This window comes from Macrobrachium nipponense, chromosome 19 (genome assembly GCF_015104395.2).
Source record: "Macrobrachium nipponense isolate FS-2020 chromosome 19, ASM1510439v2, whole genome shotgun sequence".
In the NCBI taxonomy this organism is placed as follows: Eukaryota; Metazoa; Arthropoda; class Malacostraca; order Decapoda; family Palaemonidae; genus Macrobrachium; species Macrobrachium nipponense.
In genome coordinates, this window is record NC_061088.1 from 18263268 (window position 1) to 18283958 (window position 20691).

Genomic DNA, 20691 nt, shown 5'->3' on the forward strand with positions numbered 1-20691 from the left:
CATTCAAAGGCATTGTATTTTATGTGCTGTATGTAATTGTAAAGTTAATATTATGTATAAGTTAATAGGCAAATTATTAGATTCCCAGTATGTTGAACGGTAATAAACATTTAAGTACGATGCTTGTACACTTTACGTTTGCCAAAATCCAATGTAATTTACATTATCTTTGAACTCCCTTTTCCATGTACAGTACTGTACCTACGCTATATATAGTTATAATTATACCAATGGCATGAACTGCACTGTACATAGTGTACAATTTATCTTATAATACTGATTGAAAAACAGTAAGGGGTAAAGCAGAAGTACTGCAAAACTTAAATCACTGTACTGTACAACTATCATCTTTCCCACTATCTCTTGCATCTTTCAGTAACCTTGGAGCGCCTCAGTGGCGTGGTCGGTATGGTCTTGACCTGCCACCTCGTTGGTCGCGAGTTCGATTCTCGGGCATTCCATTGAGCGGTCAGATATGTGTATTTCTTGTGATAGAAGTTCACTCTCGACGTGGTTCGGAAGTCAACGTAAAAACACCATACAAACAAAAAAACCAACAGTAACCTAGGAAAGTGATTTCAAGACTTACCAAACTGGACGACATCTAAGCATGTTTACTAGAAGGCAGTCTCCCATACACATAACTGACCACAATTCGATCTTAGCTTTGCATATCCATTTGCAACGTGCGATATTAATTCGTCTTCTGCCACATAGGGCGATTTAGTAGATACCGCGTAGCCACAGTCCTACTGGGAAAGAAGCGATCAAGAGCATCGTGAATACGGAAGGGGGAAGTATCGAAGGTTATTGTCTTTCCAGCATATTCATAAACACATGAAAACACACAAGTATACTTTCAAATAAGTATACTTTCGAAATGTATGCAGAGATATCTAGCCAACCCGTGATTAATGTTTAATTCTATTCACTGCTCGTTCCAGGTGTGATTTCCAAGTGTATTCAGAAATATTCCAGTACAAGATGTTAACCAAGCGGGATCTCATCTTACTCTTCAGCGGCTTAATTGTCATCATGCTCTTTATTTGTGAGTAAATTATCTTGATGCTGTCATATTTACCTTTTGTTTATTAGTAGTTTATTTTTAGTTTTTATCTCTTTACCTTTATTGTGTGCCAGATTTTGTATGTAGTCGAATTTATTAATTTGAATATCAAAAAGATTTAATTTGAATGTTATTAAATTCAAATATGTCTTAATGCTTTCATATTTACCTTTTGTTTATTTTTAGTTTTTTCTCTCTTTGCCTTTATTGTGGACCAGATTTTGTATGTAGATGAATTTATTCATTTCAATATTAAAAAGATGAATTTGAATTTTATTAAATTCAAATATGTCTCATTGGGCTCTTATCAAGTACTTGCTACGACTGAAGGGAAACTAATAAATGAAATGTTGGAAACAAAAGAATAAAAAATAATAACAATGTAAATTCTCGAGTCTTTTCATCGTTACGGTTTGTTCTCTGGTCTCTGTTCGACTGTTGTCATCGCCTCAGGCTGGTCTTACGCCAGCTCTCCCCTTAGGGGGTTATTGCCGTGAGTGCACCTCATGCGATGCACTGTAGGCATTATTTAAGGTTCTTTGCAGCGTGCCTTCGGCCCCTAGCTGCAACCACTTACGTTCCTTTTACTGTACCTCCTCTCCTATTCTCTTTCTTCATCTTACTTTCCATCCTCTCCTAACACTTGATTCATAGTGCAACTGCTTTGAGGCTTTCCTCCTGTTCCACCTTTCAAAACTTTTAACCGTCAATTTCCATATCAGTGCTGAATGACCTCATAGGTCCCAGTGCTTGGCCTTTGGCCTAAATTCTATATTCAACTTAACTCAACTCACGCCAGCTCGGATTCGTCTTTCTCAAAGAAGAGCCATTTCCTTAGCTTGGACTGATATGAGGCATCTGGCGAATTCTTCTTACTGCAATTGCTATTTGGTGTAACGTCAGTTACATATTAATTAGCGAAATTAAATGACCCACAATGAAGGGAGGAAACTCTCATTGTAAATTAAAAATGCAACCAAAACACTAAACTTAATGCAGTTTGAGAACGTCTCGGGTAAAAGCGCCTCAGTGGCGTGGTCAGTATAGTGTTGGCGTGCCACCTCGGTGGCCGCGAGTTCGATTTCCGGGCATTCCACTGAGGGGTCAGAGATGTGTATTTCTGGTGATAGAAGTTCACTCTCGACGTGGTTCGGAAGTCAAGTAAAGCCGTTGGTCCAGTTGCCGAATAACCACTGGTTCCGTGCAACGTCAAAACACCATACAAACACAAAATCGGGTTATGGCCTGGTTGTTAAAACAGGAAACAAGATCACCTATTAGAAATTAGATGCTACTATAGTAGGCGGTCTGCCTGCGGGTCCTTACTTTGTAACGGGGATCAAATGTCCCTAAGTACCTCTGATCACATTTGATCCCCGAGGGGCTATAGTAGATTCACATCAGCCCTGTATTTGATGTCTAGACCCTTCCCTTACGACGTTCCTGATTGGCTGTTGAATAGCCAATGACAGGGCTGGAAACTCTCAGTCTCTCCCGAGAGTTCACATAGGTAGGATGTATGTTCCATCTCTCCTGAGGTATACGTCTTTCAGGAGAGGTGGAACATACGTACATTCTACCTATGTGAATTCTCGAGAGAGACTGAGTTTCCATCCCAGTGATTGGCTTATCAATAGCCAATCAGGAGCGTCGTAAGGGAAGGGTCTAGACATCAAAAGCAAGGTTGATGTGAATCTACTATAGTACTAAACATGGCGAAACACCCCCTATGTCGACCGCCTACTACTATAGTGTACTAGTAGCACCAGAAATTAGAACACTTGGCAGTGATTCCATTCAATTAGATTTTGACTGGTGTTCATTACTCTTTTGTTTTCTGGCGATTCATTCATGTTCTATCCCTTTGTTCGTAATGCCAATGCAACTAAAACCCTTCTTGGTTTGCAGATGGCATTAACGGATCTGTCTTCTGGGCGTCTGGTCTCCTGTTCTGTTATTTTGTGATTTATATATATATATATATATAATATATATATATATATATATATAGTATATATATATATATATATAATATATATATATTATGCTTATGCTTATGGGGCAGAAGAAATATTTTCATAATGAATATCAAGGCAATGCAGTTGATTAGTGATACAACTTACCTTGTTTTTTTTACTTTTCAAAGTTTTGCTGTTTTTTTTCTACAGATGGTAAAATTCAGTAACAAAAACACATTCTTCGTGTTTGTCTTGAACTGTTAAGAAAAAGCCACCGTATACAGCACAATTTATTCACTTAAACTTTGTTTTGTACAGTGACTTTTTCTTAACCGTAGATAGCAATGGTATAGAAAATTTATAGACATGTCTTTTAACTATGTCTTCCGTCAACTGTGACCTTTTAAAAGTTTCTTTATAACTTAATATTGTGAGAGCATTTTGATAAATCGTGATTGCTCATTTTCGCTTACTTTTAGGGTATTGTTAATAGTTTATTGTCCCCAGGTATATTGGTCAGTAAATCATTGTTTGAAAACTGTGTTCGTCATTAATCATTGAGGTTGTGAATATTATTAAGATTATATCTCTTATTTCTAACAGCTTACTCCTACGAAGGACCTTGGTATGGAGCAAGATTTCAGATATGTCAGGTAAGGACGCCTCTGTCTCTCTCTCTCTCTCTCTCTCTCTCCAGTTACAAGCCAGTCGACTCTATAAGAAGTTGGACAGACATGTATATGCACGTGCACACGTGTGTGAGTGTATGGATATAAATATATATGCATAAACACAGGACACTAAAATCTTGTCTTTTAATAACTAGAAATTAAAGCTAGAATAGGCCTCCAGTAATATTAAAAAAAAAGAGAGCAGCTAGTAAGACGAGGCAAAGACATCCATAACTACTCTCCCTCAAGTTTTCTTAGGACAAGTCATATTAGTTCTTGTTATCAAAAGTCGAAAAAGTCCATGCCACACAAGCCACCATATTTAGTTTTTTTTATCCCCTTCGCCCTCAGGCATTGAATCCCGATAAAGATACGAGAAACCTCATGAAACTGGTTACGTCGAATCCCTTGCCGGTAACTGCCATAGCGAGAAGAGTCTGGCACAAGCACGAGGGCAAGACTTGGCAAGGTCTCCAGTTGCCCGTGTTGATATCCCAACCCCTGGGACGCCTCGGGAACGTCTTGGGGGAATATGCCACTCTCTATGCGATCGGGCGCATCTATGGAACCACTACCAGGCTTCATCCCACTATGAAGGCCCAGTTGATCAATAATTTCCCTAATATTACCATTGAGCTTGTTCCAGGTAAGTGTCTCGCTCTTCTCTACCGATATGGATCATCTGAATAAAGGTTTGACTTCATTAATGCTTCCATAACGCTTCTTGTAAGCGTATGCTACCTTTTCCATATGCGGGTCCAGTTGTTGAGGACTCACAGACCCCGTGGGGGGGGGGGGGGGGGGAGTTAGTGCGTGCACCTCATGCGGTGCACTATAGGCATTACTTAAGGTTTTTTGCAGTGTGCTTTCATCCCCTAGCTGCAACCCCTTTCGTTCCTTTTACTGTACCCCCTTTCATATTCTCTTTCATCCATCTTACTTTCCACCCTCTCCTAACAATTGCTTCATAGTGCAACTGCGAGGTATTCCTCCGGAGTTTGAAAGAAAACTTTCTCAAGCAGAGAAATCTCTCCAAAAAAACACTTTTATATACAATTCACTTGTAGAAATCAATCCAAGAAAATACTTTGATATACAATTTACTTGTATTGATTATAAAATCAGTATTAACATTACTAACTTCAATTAGAATAGTGTTATGATAATAGAATAAAAAATCAATTAAAATTGTGTTATGATAATAGAATCAGGATTAACTGTATAGGGAGCACGCCCTCGAGTGTATATTGTTATTATTATTATTCAGACGATGAACCCAATTCATAAGGAACAAACCCACCAATTGGTCCACTGACTGGGATGTTCATTAGAAAGAAGTAACAAAAGGTAAAGGGAAATGCAGAAAGAAGTAACAGAGAGAAAAGGGAAATGCAGAAAGAAGTAACAGAGGGTAAAGGGAAATACAAAAATAAGGAACAGAAGGTAAAGGGAAATACAGAAAGAAGTAACAGAGGGTAAAGGGAAATACAGAAATAAGGAACATAAGTAAGAAAAAAGGGTAAAGGGAAATACAGAAAGAAGTAACAGAAGTAATAAATCTAGAGGAAAGGTCAAAGGGAATACAGAAATAAGAAAGAACAAAGGTAAAGGGAAAACAGAAAGGAGTAACAGAAGAAAGGGAAATACAGAAAGAAAAAGTACAGAGGGTATAAAGAAATAACGTAACCGAGGGTAAAGGGAAATACTAAAGTGAAGGAAAGTAACAGGAGGGTAAAGGGAAATACAAAGAAGTAACAGAAGGGTGAAGGGAATACAGAACGGGAAAAGGGGTAAAATAGAAAGTAAAGGGAAATAACAAAAGAGGGTAACAGAGGGTAAAGGAAATACAGAAAGTAATAAACGGAGGTAAAGGGAAAATAATACAGGGAAAAAGTAACAGAAAGGGAACAGGGGAAATAATAGGAAAGGGAGTAACAGAGGGTGAAAGGGAAATACAGAAAGAATTAAACATAAGGAAAAGGGAATAACAGAAAGGGATAAAGGGTAAACCAGGTAAGGTAAATACGTAAAGAAAGTAAGCAAGAGGGGGTAAAGGGAATTACAGGGAAAGAGTAAACAAAAGAAGGTAAAGGGAACTAACAAAAAGAAGGTTAACAATAAGGTAAAGGGAAATACGAGAAGTAATTGAAACAGAAGGTAGAAGGGAAATACAGAAGGCAAGTAACATAAGGTAAAGGGAAATACAGGAAAGAAGTAAACAGTAATAGGGAAAGGGTGAAATACAGAAAGAAGTAACAGAGGGAAAGGGGAAATATAGAAAGAAGTAACAGAGGGTGAAGGGAAATACAGAAAGAAGTAACAGAAGGTAAAAGGGAAATACCAGAAAGAAGAAGTAACAAGTCGGGTAAAGGGAAATACGTAAAGAAGTTAACGAGAATGGTAAAGGGAAATTACAAAGAAAATGTAACATAGGGGTAAAGGGTGAAATACAGAAAAAAAGTAACAGGAAGGAAATGTAAAGGGAAATACAGAAAGAAGGTAACAGGAGGGTAAAGGGAAATACAGAAAGAAGTAACAGGGGGGGAAAAGGAAAGGAAATACAGAAAAAAGGTAACGAGTGGGTCAAAGGTAAATACAGAAAAAAAGTAACAGAAGGGTAAAGGGAAATACAGAAAAAAGTAACAGAGCGTAAAGGGAAATACGTAACGAAGTAACAGAGGGTAAAGGGAAATACAGAAACAAGTAACAGATGGTAAAGGGAAATGCAGAAAGAAGTAACAGAGGGAAAAGGGAAATAAAGAAAAAAGTAACAGAGGGTAAAGGGAAATACAGAAAGAAGTAACAGAGGGGAAAGGGAAATACAGAAAGAAGATACAGAGGGTAAAGGGAAATACAAGAAAGAAGTAACCGTAGGGTAAAGGGTGGAAAATAACCAGAAAGAACAATTAACATAGGGTAAAGGGAAATACAGAAATAAGTTAACAGAGGATAAAATGGGAAATACAGAAAGAAGTAACAGAGGGTAAAGGGAAATACAGAAAGAAGTAACAGAGGGGAAAGGGAAATACAGAAAGAAGTAACAGAGGGGAAAGGGAAATACAGAAAGAAGTAACAGAGGGGAAAGGGAAATACAGAAAGAAGTAACAGAGGGTAAAGGGAAATACAGAAAGAAGTAACAGGGGAGGGGTAAAAGGCGAAATAACAGAAAAAGAATTAACAGTAGATGGAAAGGAAAGGTAAATACGAAAGAAGTAACAGAGGGGAAAATGGGAAAATACAGAAAAAGAGGTAACAGATGGTAACAGGGTGAAATACAGAAAGAAGTAACAGGGGGAAAAGGGAAGGGAAATACAGAAACAAAAGAAGTAACAGATGGGTGGGAAAGGGAAATTACAGAAAGAAAGGTACCAGAGGGTTAAACGGGAAAATACAGAAAGAAGTTAACAGCATATAAAAAGGGAAAGTACAGAAAGAAGTAACAGATGGGGTAAATGGGAAATCGCAGGAAAAGAAGTTAACGAGAGGTAAATAAAGGGAAATATAGAAAAAGTAAGTAGCAGAAGGTAAAGGGAAATACAGAAATAAGGAACAGAAGGTAAAGGGAAATACAGAAAGAAGTAATCAGCAAGATAAAGGTAAACTACAGAAATAAGTAAAGCAGTGATAAATGGGAAAACTACAGAAAGAAGTAAGCAGAGGGGAAGGCGGGAAATGACAGAAAGAAGTAACATAAGGTAAAGGTAAATAAACGAAAGAAGTAACAGAAAGGTAAGAAATCAGAAAGAAGTAACAGAAGGGGGAAAGGGAAATACAGAAAGGAAGTAACAGAAAGTAAGGGAAATACAGAAATAATAAAAGGGAACAGAATGGTAGGGAAATAACAGAAAGAAGTAACAGAAAGGGTAAAGTAAATACAGAAATAAGGAACAGAAATGGTAAAGGGCAATAACCGAAAGGAAAGGGTAACCAAAGCAGATAAAGGGAAATACAGAAAGAAGTAACAGAAGATAAAGGGAAATACAGAAAGAAGTAACAGAAGGTAAAGGGAAATACAGAAAGAAGTAACAGAAGGGAAAGGGAAATACAGAAAGAAGTAACAGAAGGTAAAGGGAAATACAGAAAGAAGTAACAGAAGGTAAAGGGAAATACAGAAAGAAGTAACAGAGGGGAAAGGGCAGAAATACAGAAGAATTAAACAGAGAATGGGGGTAAAGGGAAATACAGAAAGAAGTAACAGAGGGTAAAGGGAAATACAGAAAGAAGTAACAGAGGGTAAAGGGAAATACAGAAAGAAGTAACAGAGGGGAAAGGGAAATACAGAAAGAAGTAACAGAGGGGTAAAGGGAAATACAGAAAGAAGTACAGAGGGAAAGGAAATACAGCAGAAGTAGAAATAAGTAACAGATGGAAATACAGAAAGAAGTAACAGAAGGTAAAGGGAAATACAGAAAGAAGTAACAGAGGGAAAGGGAAATACAGAAAGAAGTAACAGAAGGAAAAGGGAAATACAGAAAGAAGTAACAGAGGGTAAAGGGAAATACAGAAAGAAGTAACAGAAGGTAAAGGGAAATACAGAAAGAAGTAACAGAAGGTAAAGGGAAATACAGAAAGAAGTAACAGAGGGGAAAGGGAAATACAGAAAGTAACAGGGGGGGAAGGGAAATACAGAAAGAAGTAACAGAGGGTAAAGGGAAATACAGAAAGAAGTAACAGAGGGGAAAGGGAAATACAGAAAGAAGTAACAGAGGGTAAAGGGAAATACAGAAAGAAGTAACATAAGGTAAATGGAAATACAGAAAGAAGTAACAGAAGGTAAAGGGAAATACAGAAAGAAGTAACAGAAGGTAAAGGGAAATACAGAAAGAAGTAACAGAAGAGAAAGGGAAATACAGAAAGTAACAGGGGGGAAGGGAATTACAGAAAGAAGTAACAGAGGGTAAAGGGAAATACAGAAACAAGTAACAGAGGGGAAAGGGAAATACAGAAAGAAGTAACAGAGGGTAAAGGGAATTACAGAAAGAAGTAACAGAGGGTAAAGGGAATACAGAAAGAATGTAACGAGGGAAAGGAATAGCAGAAAGAAGTAACAGAGGGAAAGGGAAATACAGAAGAAGTAACAGAGGGAATGGGAAATACAGAGTAACAGAGTAAAGAATACAGAAAGAAGTAACAGGAAGGGGAAAGGGAAATACAGAAAAGAGTAACAGAGGGAAAAGGGAAATACAGAAGTAACGAGTAAAGGGAAGGGTAAAAGGGAAATACAGAAAGAAGTAACAGAAGGTAAAGGGAAATATAGGTGGAAGTAACAGAGGGAAAAGGGAAACACAAAAAGAAGTAACAGAGGGAAAAGGGAAATACAGAAAGAAGTAACAGAAGGTAAAGGATAATACAAAAAGGAGTAACAGAAGGTAAAGGGAAATACAGAAAGAAGTAACAGAGGGGAAAGGGAAATACAGAAAGAAGTAACAGAAGGTAAAGGGAAATATAGGTGGGAGTAACAGAGGGAAAAGGGAAATACAAAAAGAAGTAACAGAGGGTAAAGGGAAATACAGAAAGAAGTAACAGAAGGTAAAGGGAAATATAGGTGGAAGTAACAGAGGGAAAAGGGAAATACAAAAAGAAGTAACAGAGGGAAAAGGGAAATACAGAAAGAAGTAACAGAGGGTAAAGGGAAATACAGAGAGAAGTAACAGAGGGTAAAGGGAAATATAGATAGAAGTAATAGAGGGTAAAGGGAAATATAGATAGAAGAAACAGAGGGTAAAAGGAAATATAGATAGAAATAACAGAAGGTAAAGGGAAATACAGAAAGAAGTAACAGAGGGAAAAGGGAAATACAGAAAGAAGTAACAGAGGGTAAAGGGAAATATAGATAGAAGTAACAGAGGGTAAAGGGAAATACAGAAAGAATTAACAGAGGGTAAAGGGAAATACAGAAAGAAGTAACAGAGGGTAAAGGGAAATACAAAAGGAAGTAACAGAAGGTAAAGGGAAATACAGAAAGAAGAGATTGCTTATTATAAACGAATAAATAAGTAAATAAATAAATAAATAAATAGCTATAAATATAATTGAATTACTAAAATGTAATGAGAATTGCATTAAGGGAGTGATATATTGCATTTCCGATTGCACGACATCCTCAGGAAGGATAAGTCAGGGAATGAATTAAGCAATGTTTCCTAAACCACAGTTCTTTCCTCACTTCAGGAGCTTTCAATCAGTCCCAGTGGATTCCAATTGGGTATCTGACCTTCATTAACCATGGGAGGTATGAAGCAGCTGCAGCAGGAATATTAGGAGCTGAACGTTTTATGTTAACAGGTAAGAGAGAGAGAGAGAAAGGAAAAATTGGTTGTCGCCCTGGTCATGGGCTTGCTGGAATGCGGCCCATAAATAGCTCTGTATTTTGTTACCCCACTCAACAATCCAAGATACGTCCTCAGTGCCATGCCATCTGATGGGACTGATTCTGACTTGGATTGACGAGCTAACAAAATTCGCTGGGATAGACTATAGAAGATTCACATCAACCGTGCATTTGATGTCTAGCCCAGTCCCTTACGACGCTCCTGATTGGCTGTTGATAAGCCAATCACAGGGCTGGAAACTCTCAGTCTCACATGGGTAGGATCTATGTTCCACCTCTCCTGAGGGATACTTCTTTCAAAAGTATCCCTCATCCTACCTATGTGAACTCTCGAGAGAGACAGAGTTTCCAGCCCAGTGACTGGCTTATCAACAGTCAATCAGGAGCGTCGTAAGGGACTGGGCTAGACATCAAATGGACGGTTGACGTGAATCTACTATAGCACAGAAAGACCATTAACAGAAGGGAATGGAAGGACATATCTGAGGCCTTTGTTATGTAGTGGACTAACTACGGCTGTTGACGATGATAATGATGAGTCTCATGGGTGAGGTAAAGTCATTCTAAATCTTTATATGCAGTATGTTCGTTGAAGGCAACTCGACATTTCTTTTTTTGAATAGACTCCACTTTCGTTTGTAGTGTGGTTACACTTTTGGATTAGCTTGGGAAATAACCTGTTAAAGCCTTTTCCCATAAGCTGTATATCAGTCATGAGCTTCCACCAGTGCAATTAGTGCCTGCGCATGCGCTTAGTGCTACTCGTTTTGCTGAGCCTCAGCATCGACATCTGTTTCAGTGAATCTCGGTAATATGTCCACGTCTAGAGGTCCATACTAGACCTCTCATTCACTTCATTATCTGTCAGTCACGTAAGGGCCGGGTTTGGGCAAGGAATGGAACTGACATAAGGCCGCCTTGTTCTAAGCCAACTAACCCTATAAAACTATGGAACCGTCAGTCTTATTGGATGCAGAAGCTCATGAGTTTTTTCTTTCATTGCTGTTAATGTGTATAGATATTTACGTTGAGTTGTTATCATTTTTCATGTGCCGTAGTTATTTCCTGTGATAATTTCATCTCATGTCTCATTTGCACTTTGAACAATAATAATAATATTGATTTTGCAATTTATGGATGAATCTGAACACTCACTATATCTATGTATATTAATATATATATATATATATATATATATATGAATAATTATCACATCGAACCGTGATCCTTTATATATCAATTCAAGCTACAAATGTCTTTAATATCTAAATTCACTTTACCTCCCAAATGATATATTTTCATATATGTACCGAAGGGGAATTTTTTAATTAATTGATAATAATTTCGTCCCCCCATGGGATCGAACCACCGTCCAAGTGGACGGGGACGAAATCAGGACTGTCAGTGACGCTATCCAATCAGCCAACAGAGACGCTATAAGTTCATATCGATTCTGACCTTACAAATCACCCGCGATCTGGATGCTTTTCGTAATTAGAATCGATATGGAACCCCGTCTACCATGTTGGCCAATTCGAGCGTTTGACAGCACGTAGCATTTTGTTTATGAATAATTATCACATCGAAACCGTGATCCATTTATATATCAATTCAAGCTACAAATGTCCTTTAATATCTAAATTCACTTATTTCCTCCCAAATGATCTATTTTTCATATATGTACCGAAGGGGAATTTTTTTAATTGATAATAATTTCGTCCCCATGGGTGGGATCGAACCACCGTCCAAGTGGACGGGGACGAAATCAGGACTGTCAGTGACGCTATCCATCGAGGGTGATTTGTAAGGTCAGAATCGATATGAACTTATAGCGTCTCTGTTGGCTGATTGGATAGCGTCACTGACAGTCCTGATTTCGTCCCCGTCCACTTGGACGGTGTTGTTCGATCCCATGGGGGGACGAAATTATTATCAATTAAAAAATTCCCCTTCGGTACATATATGAAAATATATCATTTGGGGAGGTAAAGTGAATTTAGATATTAAAGACATTTGTAGCTTGAATTGATATATAAATGGATCACGGTTCGATGTGATAATTATTCATAACAAAATGCTACGTGCTGTCAAACGCTCGATTGGCCAACATGTAGACGGGGTTCCATATCGATTCCTAATTACGAAAGCATCCAGAATCGAGGGTGATTTGTAAGGTCAGAATCGATAATGAACTTATAGCGTCTCTGTTGGCTGATTGGATAGCGTCCACTGACAGTCCTGATTTCGTCCCCGTCCACTTGGACGGTGGTTCGATCCCATGGGGGACGAAATTATTATCAATTAAAAAATTCCCCTTCGGTACTATATGAAATAATATCTTTGGGAGGTAAAGTGAATTTAGATATTAAAGGACTTTGTACTTGAATTGATATATAAATGGATCACGGTTCGTGTGATAATTATTCATAACAAAATGCTACGTGCTGTCAAACGCTCGATTGGCCAACATGGTAGACGGGGTTCCATATCGATTCTAATTACGAAAGCATCCAAGATCGAGGTTGATTTGTAGGTCAGAAATCGTATGAACTTATAGCGTCCTCTTTTGGCTGATTGGTAGCGTCACTGACGTCTGATTTCGTCCCCGTCCACTTGGACGTGGTTCGATCCCATGGGGGGACGAAATTATTATATTCAACAAAATTCCCCTTCGTACATATATGAAAATATATCATTTGGGAGTAAAGTGAATTTAGATATTAAAGGGAACATTTGTAGCTTGAAGGTTGATTAATTAATGGAATCACTGTTCGATGTGAAATAATTATTCCAAACAAAATGGCTACGTGCTGTTCAAACGGCTTCTGAGTTTGCCAAACTAATTGTAGAACGGGGTTTCTTATCGAATTCTAAAATTCTAAAAGCATCCAGATCCGAGGGTGAATTTGTAAAGGTCCAGCATCGGAATTGGTAACGTTAGTGGTCTCTGTTGGCTGAATTGGATCGGGAGTTCCAACTGACAGTCCGGATTTCGTCCCCGTCCGCTGGGAACGGTTGGTTTCGAATCCCATGGAAGGGACGAATTATTATCCAATTTAAAAAAATTCCCCTTCGGTACATATAGAAAATATTCCATTTGGGGGTAAGGGTGATTTAATTTAGATAATTAAAGGGGCTTTGTAGCTTGAATTGGTAATATAAATGGATCACGGTTCGAATGTGAATATTGTTCATTAACAAATGTCTACTGCTGTTCAGCAATAACGCTCGAATTGGTCCAACATGGTAAATTAGGACGGGGTTCCATATCGATCTAATTCGAGAGCATCCAGATCGAGGGTGATTTGTGAAAGGTCATATCGATATACACTTATAGCGTCTCTGTTGTCTGTTGGATTTAGCGTCCCTGGGACCGTCCCTGATTTCGTTCCCAGGTCCACTTGACGGTGGTTCGATCCCATGGGTGGGGCCGAAATTATTCTCAATTTAAAAAATTCCCCGCGCCTTCGGTACATATATGTAAAATATATCATTTTTGGGAGGGTAAAGTGCAATTTAGATATTTAAAGGAACAATTTGTAGCTTTGAAATTGATATATAAATGGATCACGGTTCGATGTGATAATTATTCATAAAAAAACAATGCTAGTGCTGTCCAAACGCTCGAATTGGCCAAACTGGTAGAGGGGTTTCCATATCGATTTCTAAATACGGATAAGCCATCCAGATCGGAGGGTTGATTGTAGGTCAGGGGACTTCCGAATATGGAACTTATAGCGTCTCTGTTGGAATTGATTGGATAGCGTCACGGAACAGTCCTGATTCCGTCACCCGTCCACATTTGGACGTGGTTCCGATCCTGGGCGGGGACGAAAATATATCATAAAAATTCACCTTCGGTAACATTATATGAAAAATAATATCATTCTGGGAGGTAAGTGAATTTAGATATTAAAGGACAGTTGGTAGCTTGAATGAATATCAATGGAATCACGGTTCGAATGTGATAATTATTTCATTAACAAAATGCTACGTTGCGGTCAAACGCTCGGAAATTGGCAACATTTGGGTTAGACGGGGTTCCATCTCGATTCTAATACGGCAAAGGCACCAGATCGGAGGGCGATTTGTAAGGTCAGAATCGATATGAAACTTTATAGCGTTCCTCTGTTGGCTGATTGGATTAGTGCGATCCCCATGACAGTCCGATTTCGTTCCCCGTCCACTGGACGGTTGGGGTTTCGAATTCCCATGGGGGGACGAAATTATTATCAATTAAAAAATTCCCCTTCGGTACATCTATGAAAAATATATCATTGGGATTGGTAAAGTGAATTTAGATATTAAAGGACATTTGTAGCTTGAATTGCATATAAATGGATCACGTTCGATGTGATAATATTCATAACAAATGCTACGTGCTGTCAAAACGCTCGAATGGCCAACATGGTAGACGGGGTTCCATATCGATTCTAATTACGAAAGCATCCAGATCGAGGGTGATTTGTAAGGTCAGAATCGATATGAACTTATAGCGTCTCTGTTGGCTGATTGGATAGCGTCACTGACAGTCCTGATTTCGTCCCCGTCCACTTGGACGGTGGTTTTCGATCCCATGGGGGGACGAAATTATATCAATTAAAAAATTCCCTTCGGTACATATATGAAAAATATATTCCAGTTGGGAGGTAAGTGATTTAGATATTAAAGGACATTGTAGCTGAATTGATATATAAAATGGATCACGGTTCGATGTGATAATTATTCATAAACAAAAAATGCCTACTTGCTGGTCAAAGCTCGAATGGCCAACATTGGTTCGACGGGGTTCATATCGCTTCTAATTCGAAAAGCAATCCAGACGAGGGGTGAATTTGTCAAGGTCAGAATCGATATGGCAACTTAAGCGTCTCTGTTCTGATGGAATAGTTCCACTGGACATCCCTGATTTCGTCCCGCCCACTTGGACGGTGGTTTCGATCCCATGGGGGGACGAATTATATCAATTAAAAAAATTTTCCCCTTGTGTAAATATATGAAAATAATCATTTGGGCCGGGAAATGTGAATTTACGATCTTAAAGGAATTTGTAGCTTGAATTGATATATAAAATGGAACAGGTTCGATGTATAAATTATTCATAACCAAAATGCTATGTGTGTCAAACGCTCGAATTGGCCATGGTAGACGGGGTTCATATGATTCTAATTACGAAAATCATCCCTGATCAGGGTGATTTGTAAAGGTCAGAATCGATATGACTTAGCGTCTCTGTTGGCTGATTGGGATAGGCGTACCCGACAGTCCTGATTTCGTTTCCCCGGTCCACTTGGAGGTGGTTCGATCCCATGGGGGGACGAAATTATTATCAATTAAAAAATTCCCCTTCGGTACATATATGAAAATATATCATTTGGGAGGTAAAGTGAATTTATAGGAGTAGCTTGAATTTATATATAAATGGAATCGGTTCGATGTGATAATTATTATAACAAAATGCTAGTCTGTCAAACGCTGGATGGCCAACAGGTAGACGGGGTATATCGATTAATTACGAAAGCATCCAGACGAGGGATTTGTAGGTCAGAATCGATAGAACTTATAGCGTCTCTGTTGGCTGATTGGATACGTCTGACAGTCTGATTTCGCCCCGTCACTTGGAGGTGGTTCGACCCATGGGGGGACGAAATTATTGGGGTCCATTAAAAAATTCCCCCCTCGATATATGAAAATATATCTTTGGGAGGTAAAGTGAATTTTAGATATTAAAAGGATTTGTGCTTGAATTGATATATGGTCACGGTTCGATGTGATAATTCATTCATAACAAAATGCTAGTGCTTTGTCAACGCTCGAATGGCCAACATGGTAGACGGGGTTCCATACGATCTAATTCGAAAGCATGCCAGTCGAGGGTGATTTGTAAGGTCAGAACGTAGAACTTATAGCGTCTCTGTTGGTGATTGGATAGCGTCCTGACAGTCCTGATTTCGTCCCCGTCCACTGGACGGTGGTTCGATCCCATGGGGGGACGAATTATTATCAATTAAAAAAATTCCCCGTTTCGGTACATATATGTAAAATCATTTGGAGGTAAAGTTGAATTTAGTTTAAAGGAATTTCCCCGTAGCTTGAATTGATATATGGATCACGGTCGATGATAATATTCATAACAAATGCTACGTGCTGTCAAACGTCGAATTAGGCCAATGGTAGACGGGGTTTCCCATATGATTATAATTACGAAAGCATCCAGAATCGAGGGTGATGTAGGTCATCGATAGAACTTAGCGTCTCTGTTGGCTGATTCGGATCGCACTGACGTCCTGATTTCGACCCGTCCACTTGGACGGTGGTTCGATCCCATGGGGGGACGAAAAATTATTATCAATTAATTCCCCCCGTACAATATATGAAAAATATATCATTTGGGAGGTAAATGAATTTAGATATTAAAGGACATTTGTAGTTAATTGATATATGGACACGGTCGATGTAATTATTCATAACAAAATGCTACGTTCTGTCAACGCTCGAATTGGCCAACATGGTAGACGGGGTTCCATATCGATTCTAATTACGAAAGCATCCAGATCGAGGGTGATTTGTAAGGTCAGAATCGATATGAACTTGATAGCGTCTCTGTTGGCTGATTGGATAGCGTCACTGACAGTCCTGATTTCGTCCCCGTCCACTTGGACGGTGGTTCGATCCCATGGGGGGGACGAAATTATTATCAATTAAAAAATTCCCCTTCGGTACATATATGAAATATATCATTTGGGAGGTAAAGTGAATTTAGATATTGGAGGAGGCAATTTGTAGCTTGAATGATGATAGTATTCATATTATATATATATACTATTATATATGATATATCTATATAGATATATATATATCTATATATATATATATATATAGTATATATATATATATATATATATATCTATATATGATATATATATCTATATATATATCTATATAGATCTATATATATATATATATATGATATATATAGATAGATATTCTTATATATATATATATCTATATATATCTATATATATATATATATATATATCTATATATATAGATCTATATATATATCTATGATATATATATAGATATATATAGTAATATATATCTATACTCATATATATGTATATATATAATATATATAGATGATATAATCTAGTATCTATATATCAGATATATATATATATATCTATATATATATATATACTCTAAGATATATATATATCTCATAATCTATATCTATAGATCTATGTATACTATACTATAGATATATCTATAGATATATCATATATCTATATATATATAGATATCTATATATCTATATATATATATATATCTATATATATATATGTTATAGTCTATATATATATCTATCTATACATACTATTATATAGATATATCTAGTATATATACTATCTATATAGATATATATATATATATCTATCTATCTCTATATATATCTATATATATATATCTATATATATATATACTATATCTCTCTATATATATATATCTACTATATCTATCTATCTATATATATATATATATCTATATATATATATCTATATATGATATATATACACCACACATGTATACATAATATTGAATGAGTATATGTGTATATGAATATATAGGAATATATAGTACATATATATATATATATATATGTATATAAACATATATATATATATATTATAAATATATCTATATATATATATATATATAGAGAGAGAGAGAGAGAGAGAGAGAGAGAGAGAGAGAGAGAGAGAGAGAGAGTAGAGAGAGAGAGATGAGAATGTTTTCAGAAATAAGTCCAAGTTTTTTCTTTCATTTTCAGGCTATCCTTTCGAAATTCAGCTGTTCAATACATATCGTCAAGACATAATTAGAGAATTTACGTTTTCAAAAGATTTACAAGACAAGGTTAGTGTCGCCATGTCTCCCTCCCTCTTCTTTTCTTACTCCCTATTCTCATGGGTAAGGTAAAAGCCCTTTGAAATCTTTATAGTATGTTCCTTGTTAAAAACAGACTTTTTTTATTTTTTATTTATGAGTACAGCCAAAATATTCTAGTGGCAGTGCAATACTTTGGTTGCTATTTGCAGATTCACGAACTGGATTCTTCATAAAAATTGTACTGGGATTTCTCCATCTTTAAGATGCCCCAAAGAACCTCTGTGAAATTCACATAATAATTTCTCCTATTCTTCATCCTCCGTTATTCTCTATTCATCTCCTGTCTTCCTTATTCTAGTTCTTATCCAAGTATGTCTAGATCTTCCTACTCTTCTGGTGCCCCCACTGCCCCAAGTATACATACACATATATGTATATAACATATATATATATGTGCATATATTATATATATATATATAATATATATATATATATGTATATATATATATATATATATATATATATATATATATATATATATATTATATATATATATATATATATATATATAGTGTAACAAAGGCTGCTTTACTGTTAACTTAGCTTTACTTTAATCGTAACCAGGATGGGCAAAGGTTATAGAACTAATAATTGTACATGGTCCATAAGAATTATAAAGATGTTTTTAAAGATATAAATGACGAGTTTCTTCCACTTTTTTTTAACAATTTTCCAATCATTCATAGCTCATGTCTTTTCCTTTCATCATCTCGTATCATTTCTGTTCAATCACAGTGATTTATTTGTCACTTTTTCTCCATAACTCGTCTCATTGAAGGCTGATATCCTTGGGGAGCCCTCTGGGGTTCATAGTCTGTTGACTCGTTTCATATTTGTTTTCAGCTGAAGATTTAAAAAAAGAAGGAAAAATAAAAAAAGAAATTTAATCTTGTTAGCTTATAAAGCAAAATCCTTATTCTCTGAGTACTTTCTTACGTCAATGAACAATATTAACTTAAAGTTAACAATCTTACTTTTTTATTTCTAATTGCCTATCTTTTTTGCTGCTTATTTGACAAGGCTGTGTGTGCCCTTTTCTTTCCCGTGCAGGTCAAAGCCTTCTGGGTAGAGAACAAAAGAAGCGATTCAGAAGTGATTGTGGGGTTCCACGTAAGAAGAACTGATTATGTCAATTTTATAAAGGTAATTACTGCTTTTGCGAAATTCCCATGGACGTGTCTTTCCATCTGTTTTTTTTTTTTTTTTTTTCATTTTATTTTATTTCTTTACCTCCGCAAATCTCCAATCATCTCCAGCTTCCCTTCCCACAGTTCTCATCCAAGTAATTCTGGGTCTTCCTACAGGAGCCCAACTGACACTATCACCTACTATTTTCTCAAGGGTAGAGCGAAGGACATGGCCAAACCATCTCCATTTAAAACCTTTAATTAGTTTTATCTCGTCTTCAAATGGAACACTCCCTTATTTCCTTGTGCGGTATCCTTTCTCTCTCTCTCTATCCTCGTTAAAGCTTTATTCTCAAAATGACAAAATCTTTTAGATATAGTTTTGATATCATACCATGGTTCTTCCATGCAACGTAAAAACACCATACAAACAAACATACCATGGTTCATGTTTTTAGCAATACAGATCATATGAGTATAATTATAATTTTGTTTTCATGTATTGTTTCATTGTAATTGATTTCCAAATCTTAGTTGCCAATGATTTATTGTCTTTTTTTTCTTTTCTTCTTCTTCTTCTTTTTTAGACCTTCGCTACATTCCAAGTCAAGGGGAGTTCTATCCCTCTTGTGAGTACTCTGTCCCCATTAATTCGTCTTGTTTATGGTTCATCTCGAGTCCAATCTTTCTGTTGAACAATCCTTGTAAATTTTGCGTTTTGCAGTAAGGATTACTAAGTGTTGATGTGACTTATCATAACCTAACCTATCTTAGCCTACCACAAGTCACCTCGTGGTCATAGCCAGGTTGAAGGACAGAGGCAGGAGCTCTTTGTCGAAATATCGGCAAGGAGAAAAAATATTATATTTATTAGATAATAAAAGTAACAAAATATGCCTTAACATGACAATCTACAGTCTAACAAGAGTCATGAACTCCATGAAAATTCCTGTTTCACAAACAATTTGCAAATCGTGGCTACCTCCTACGCCCTTTCACAAACACTTCGCAAATCATGGCTACCTCCCTACGCCCATTCACAAACAGTTTGCAAATCATGGCTTCTTTCCTATGCCCTTTCACAAACAGTTTGCAAATCATGGCTACCTCCCTACGCCCTTTCACGATTTACAAATCATGGCTACCTCCCTACGCCCTTTCACAAATAGTTTGCAAATCATGGCTACCTCCCAACGCCTTTTCACAAACAGTTTGCAAATCAGGGCTACCTCCCTACGCCCTTTCATAAGCAATTTGCAAATCATGGCTACCTCCCTATGCCCTTTCATAAACAGTTTGCAAATCATTGCTATCTCCCTACGCCCTTTCACAAACAGTTTGCAAATCATGGCTACCTCCCTACGCCCTTTCACAAACAGTTTGCAAATCATGGCTACCTCCCTACGCCCTTTCACAAACACTTTGCAAATCATGGCTACCTCCCTACGCCATTTCACAAACAGTTTGCAAATCATGGCTACCTCACTACTAAGCCCTTTCACAAACGGTTTGCAAAACATAGCTACCTCTCAACGTCCTTTCACAAACAGTTTGCAAATCATGGCTACCTCGCTACGCCCTTTCACAA

General features: G+C 37.1%; 1 protein-coding gene across 8 annotated transcripts in view; it reads left to right on the forward strand.

The window, feature by feature from the left end:
- LOC135214440 (galactoside alpha-(1,2)-fucosyltransferase 2-like) overlaps positions 1-20691 on the forward strand; it is a 65512-nt gene that overhangs the window by 41540 nt on the left and 3281 nt on the right. For 6 of the 8 annotated variants that reach the window (XM_064248742.1, XM_064248770.1, XM_064248735.1 and 3 more), the window contains 6 exons: positions 945-1048; positions 3628-3677; positions 4047-4341; positions 9867-9980; positions 17858-17943; positions 19027-19119. In XM_064248742.1, coding sequence (XP_064104812.1) covers positions 985-1048; positions 3628-3677; positions 4047-4341; positions 9867-9980; positions 17858-17943; positions 19027-19119 — 702 coding nt within the window. In that variant the 5' untranslated portion in view covers positions 945-984. Of the gene's footprint in view, positions 1-376; positions 807-944; positions 1049-3627; positions 3678-4046; positions 4342-9866; positions 9981-17857; positions 17944-19026; positions 19120-20691 lie in introns of all 8 variants that reach the window. The other 2 variants (XM_064248751.1, XM_064248791.1) reach the window with 1 other exon arrangement.